The sequence below is a fragment of the Salmo trutta genome, chromosome 22 (genome assembly GCF_901001165.1).
Source record: "Salmo trutta chromosome 22, fSalTru1.1, whole genome shotgun sequence".
Classification (NCBI taxonomy): domain Eukaryota; kingdom Metazoa; phylum Chordata; class Actinopteri; order Salmoniformes; family Salmonidae; genus Salmo; species Salmo trutta.
Window position 1 is genome coordinate 36,670,340 of NC_042978.1, and position 6,017 is coordinate 36,676,356.

Here is a 6,017-nt window from a genome sequence, read left to right on the forward strand (position 1 = left end):
TAAAGTGTAGCCTAAAATACATCACAATGTAAACAAGAAAGTCAGGATAATGATGAAATTGTAATAATAATAAAAGCCTAATAATAATAATAAATAGCTAATACTTTACCATTTTAAATAAGACAAACGTGAGTATTGTTGTTTCGTTTCTGTACGCTATAGCTTACCTTTTGCAACAGATTGTTTCAATTTTTGTTGACGCTCAGTTGCCTTATTTAGGACAATCGTTGCAGAACCTCAAAAGTATAATCATCCACAAACATATCTAAAATATTTGCTTTTCGTTCATTTATTTTAGTCAGCACGTTTCGCCTGATTCATTAATAGATTTGGTAATATTACGCGTATGGATGCTTCTTAAATTGCCCGTTTATTACAACATCCGCCTGCGTTTTACTGGATATTCTCAAATTATGAATAATATAATGAATACAATGAATAATATAATTGAACATGAGTTACTCGTTCTGTAAAGGCAATCCAGGTGTCCTTACTGTTGCAAACAGCAGAGAACTTCAAGGGAGAGGAGAATAATTCATAGGCTACGCCTATTTAAGAAACCCTGCTATTTATTTTGTTATTAGGCTACTGTAAATGTTTAGAGCCTTTGTTTGCAGGCCTACTGAATAAACATTATTTTTACGGCGTACATTATCAATGCTTGAAGGTACATTTAAACGAAAGACGAACAGATTTTGGACATAACTTTTTATTAAACATTATGAAAGCAAGATTCTCAATAACATTCCATCTTGAAACATTTAATTGCCTTGAGTTATTGACACGTTCGGACATTTAAATGTTTCTCGAATAAATATATAGAAATCATATAGGCTATACAGGTAGGCTATACATTGACAGCACTGTGCAGAAGATACTTCGCCATGTTGCCGGGATGCGAGTGTTTACGTCACTTTGGAATTTGGAATTCTAAAAATTCTAACTTACTTCAAGACCATAAATACAGGTTCAATCTTGGTGGCCAACAACATAACTCTGGTCTATATTGACGGATTGTGTTATTAATGAATTGATTGAAAGATAATTGATCAATATAGATTTTTTTCACAAAAACATTACTAAATTTGTCAAACCAGAAAAAGCACCAAAAGAAATTATTTCGTTGAATTGAAAGTTAAGACTAATTGATTTTGCATGAAGGATAACTTTTTATCTGAACAGTATCTTGGGAGGTAGAAAACAACATCTCTCCCCCACTCCATTTTGATCCGATTTGCAAACACCTCTCATAATTCTCCTTGTCTTGTCAACCTAGCTGTATTCCTGCATATGTCGCCATCAGCCTTGCACTAACTGGCATTGGCAAGGTGGTTCAGTACTTCTGCACAATATTGCACATCATATCTAGGCAGCAGGTAACACATGAACCAGGGATTTGTTGTTGACAGAATAATGATTTTTGAGTTAATCATACCCTCAGAGAAAAAGATGATCATTGACAATCCAAGCATCCGCCAGGCATCTTTCTACACATCAGATAAAACAGAATAGGCTATATTGAGCTATAAGACACCGGACTGCGGAATTACTCAATTATTATTCACAAGCCATTAGATCACCTTTATTGTTATTATACCTCAAATTGTACAGTTTTTTAAAAGTAGAAAATCCATTTATTAAGAGTTTAGTTAGGTTGGTGCATAGAGTTTTAGCAGCGAATGCAGTCCTTATATTTGTAGCTACATTAAGTAAATCACCTCATCGAATTTTTCTATTCACCTTATCATAACAGTAATATGCAACAAAGGTCCTATCAATATAAAAAAAATCCCAAATGTTTCTCATCTTAGTACAGTTAGACTTCTTGTTTACATCATACATGTCTAGTAGAAGTAGGAAGTTATCGTAGACTATTTGCATGCTGTAAGATAGTCCTAAAACATTGCATTAAGACGTTCTGAATCATCATCAAGCAACAAAAGCTTTAAAAGTTAACACAATAACTGTTCTATACACATATACACGTGGGAATAAATAGTCTCAAATCTGGCTCAGTTAATCATCTCTTTTTGTTTTGTTTTTCTTTTCATTTAAAACAATAGAAAAATCGATTGAAAATAGCGGGTAAAACGCATCCATTTTGTAATAGCAGATTACTAGTTCTGGTCGCAGGTTATTCTGCATTCTTTATTACATCTCTCAGGGTTATAGGGGGATAAAGTTGTGTTTTTGCATACCCAGGCCTTGCTGTAGAGAGCGATGAGAGTGGAGTAGCAAGAGAAGAGGAAAGAACCATGGGCCATGCTTTCCATAACATATAGGGGTGAGATGATTGGAGGTTTGGGGTACCATACATGTCCTGCATGCAGGGTTGCTAAAAGGGATGGGAACTAGACTTGCAATATTCAAAAGGTTGCCTTTTCCGTTAACGGGGAAGAAAGGCTATATCATGTGCCCCTCCATCATCACAGTCGGATCCGTCGACAGAGCCTGCAGGAGAGGCAATGGTGGAGGCTATTGCTTTTTCTGTGGTTCGCCCCCTTTCATTTCAATTCAGTCCCAATGATAAATACCGGGTTCTCTTCCTTGATTCCCCCCAGCTTTAAGACGCTGGAGGCTCTCTTTTAAGACACCATATAAGGAATCAAAACAGTTTTCAGTTTAGTTTTTCTGTCTGGTATACGTTGACAAGTTTGATTCATATTTTTCATTAAGACTTCAAATGTTAATCAGGGTTTCTCTGAGATCTATTGCATCATAAAATAATAATCAGTCTATTGATTTGACAGAGTTTGTGATCCAATGTCCATATCAAGAGGTGTTGGTATATTGAAGTTAATCCAAAACAATCTTTAAGACTTCCAACAAGCCAACAATTATATCTGCGCACATAGATTACTTACTGTATGTGCGCATCGACCTTGCTTATGTCTTTAAATAAATATAAAGCATTATGTTATGTTGTACATTTAAAATGTACACTGATAGCACCCCCCCACCCCCCGCCAAGGAATAACTGTAAACAAAAAAATGTAAACTGAGAAAAATACAAATAATAGTCATTAAAAATATTTAAATAAGTTTGAAGGGGGCAAAAGTCTTATGCCATGATTCAGTCTCTTACATGAAGAATTCCGTGGAGGCCGGTTTCCCGTGGTTTCCGTGAGAGGGGTCTCTGTTATTGTTACTGGGCCCGCCACCGTTGTAGCTTCGGCTCGCGAGCTTCTCATACTTCTCCTTGTAGAGATCTCGCTCTTTGGCCAGGCGCACGACGTCCTGCTTCAGCTGTTCCACCTGGCTCAGGAGCGTGCACTTCTCGCTCTCTAGCATGTGCCTCTGCTGCACCCGCTTGTAGCGGCAGGACTGTGCGTAGCCCCGGTTCTTAAGCGTGCGCCTCTTCTGCTTCAGGCGGATCACCTCTTCTTTGCTGAACCCCCTTAGTTGCCGATTGAGCTCGCGCACCGTCATGCTGACCAGCTGGTCGTCCGAGAAGCGGTCCTCGAGGCGGTGTCCATGGTGGTGGTGGTGATGGTGGGTCTGGTGATGGTGGCCGGCCGAGGCCGTGGACAGGTCCTCCCCTACATACTGCTGGTTGCGGAAGCCCTCGTAGCCCTGGTGGTGGTGATGGTGGTGGTGGGCGTTGCCGATGAGTGCCTCCACGGCGTCCTCGGGGGTCAGATTGAGCGCTTCGGGGTTAATGTGGTGCTGGTAGTTGGGGATCCAGTACAGGTCCTCCAGGTGGGGCTTTCCGCCCGAGCTCTGGGGGTTGCTGCTTCCGCTGTTGTTGCTACTGTTGACGCCGTTGGCCAGGTTTTGGCCCGACTGGCCGCCGGGGCTGGGGGCGCAGAAGCTGGGCGAGGAAGGCACGGAGGAGCAGGGTGTGCTGAGGGGGGTGGAGGAGAGGGATCCCGGGGGGAGGCGGTGGCAGTAACGGTCAGCCTCTGGAGGCTCCTTCTTTACTTCGAACTTCATAAGGTCGAAGTCGTTGACATACTCGATGGCCAGGGGGCTATTGGGCAACTCTGCGCTCATGGCGAGGTCGGTGGCCATGTCAGTCCATGCGACGACTCCCGCCCTCACAGCCAAACCGACACCGGGCAGAACAACGGGCAGCCCTCGCGGATGCAGATTGCTTATTCGAATCGAAGAGGTCTGTGTGGCGTATATATAGGCACGCGCACACGCCCGGTCCCTGTGCGTGGGGTTGTGAGATTGGATAGAAGAGGGGAGTAGACTACTTCGTATTAAGCTGCTAGTCCTTAAAACAACTGCTATTTATAGCGGCGCATATGTAAGCGTGTAAATGAACTTGTACACCTGCCAGTTCGCCGCTTCTCTTGTTGACAACTTATCCCAGGTCAAATGCACGCTTTAATACCACGGGCCAGGGCCGGTTGAAACTGGAGCCCCCGGTGAAATTTGTCGGCACAAACCTGTCTTGTCCTCGCTTCACCTCTGGACCTGCTCGCGCCCTCTGATTTAATGTCCTTGAGTGAGCAGATGATAAAGCAAGCAGCACAGGGGATGGACTGTATCTTCTCTACTGTTCTGGCTGCTCCTTTTCTGGTGTTATTGTGGGCAAGTATTTTACGGTATCCTTCTTCGCCTCCACTGGCGCGAGGACAGTGTTTGCTACAGTCATAAGAGGGTGAGAAAGCAGCAGGCTCGCGGTTGAACTTACTGCAGCATGTGTTACACAGGACCAGAATAAAACTTTCCACACATGACACGGGCCCACGACAGCCCAGAACAAGAGACACGCACGTGTAAAAGATGCGTAAACATGTGCCAAAGTCACTTTCTGCATCTGCTGGAATCCACAATGGAATGGTTCGGAGAAAAATAAGTTCTCAGAGTTCTTACAATCAAAAAAATAGGTGTAGATATTAAAAGTAGATATTTCCTTAAGTGGTGTTAAGACACTGGAGAGTGGTCCAGTTTCTGAATGGTCAGTCCAGATTTAGCAGGTTGCGCTTTACTTACGAATGCGCCCGTCCCTACGGTACACTGTCCTTCACTCTGGGAACCTTGCGTCGGTCGTCGCCGTCCTTCCCTTCACTCTGGGAACCTTGCGTCGGTCGTCGCCGTCCTTCCCTTCACTCTGGGAGCCTTGTGTACTGTGTGTGAGAGAGAGATGAGTGTGTGTGGTGTGTGTGCGTGAGGCGATAAATTCCTGTCACAGTTTGTTTTCTCTACCGGGCAGATAGTCGTTACTTTGAGTTCTGCGGTGCAGCGCAAGCAAGCAGTTTCACTGAGACGCTGGGAAAGGCAATGTGCACTTTTAAAGACACCACGCGTCCGACCCGCCCACCTCGAGGTGTGACGGACCAATGGGAGAAGATGAAAGCGGAGAATTTGCATTTTCCTATAGCAACCTCTCGAGCTGACCAGCCGGCAGCTGAACTGACAACGCAGGCTTGCGGAACAGGTGCATCTCCCCCTCTAGTGACGGAGCTTGTGCTACTGCACAGAGAGGAGAGGCAGGCACAGGGAAGGTACGCGCAAGGCGCACTGGATGGAAAGGTGATAGCTGTGCTGCTTTCTCTGAGAAATACATGCTTACTTGGAACTGTGTGAACCCTTACTACATTAAATACCTATACATTATTATGAAATGTGCCTATGCACGACATGTCTCAGACGAATAGTGCCTCATAGCTGTTGTAGCTTGGACTGTAGGTGGAACGTCTAATTTAAAAGACTCCTGGAGTGTAGGACTATATCTTAATGTGCTAGTCATCCAAGACATCTATTCTATTAAGTGCATGCACTATTCAATCAAAAACTAAGTTAGGAAACATTTATCTCCATGTAAAACATGTTACTTTGTGACAAAACTCTGAATAATAAAGTATCCGAGTAGGCTAATAAAATCACTATTTACAAACCAAACTAGACTAATACTTTCAGCAAGCAACGAAAAAAGAACAGAAACGAGTTGGGCTAATAGATCAACTTCAGTCTATAACTGAATGATCAAATATAGTGCACACTCTCACTCTCACAAAATCAAACAAAATAGTTCTCTCAGGTTTCACTTCAAAACTGAATGAAAT

General features: G+C 43.2%; 1 protein-coding gene across 1 annotated transcript; it reads right to left on the minus strand.

Annotated features, from left to right (window-relative positions):
* Positions 1-693: 693 nt before the first annotated feature.
* LOC115158664 (transcription factor MafAa) lies at positions 694-5,552 on the minus strand. Its single transcript, XM_029707856.1, has one exon. It carries the CDS (start codon positions 4,009-4,011, stop codon positions 3,082-3,084), a length of 930 nt encoding a protein of 309 aa, XP_029563716.1. The 5' UTR covers positions 4,012-5,552; the 3' UTR covers positions 694-3,081.
* Positions 5,553-6,017: the final 465 nt, after the last annotated feature.

Bases quoted from the DNA above. Each gene is read 5' to 3' on its own strand.
- LOC115158664 (XM_029707856.1), bottom strand. From the start codon at position 4,011: ATGGCCACCGACCTCGCCATGAGCGCAGAGTTGCCCAATAGCCCCCTG.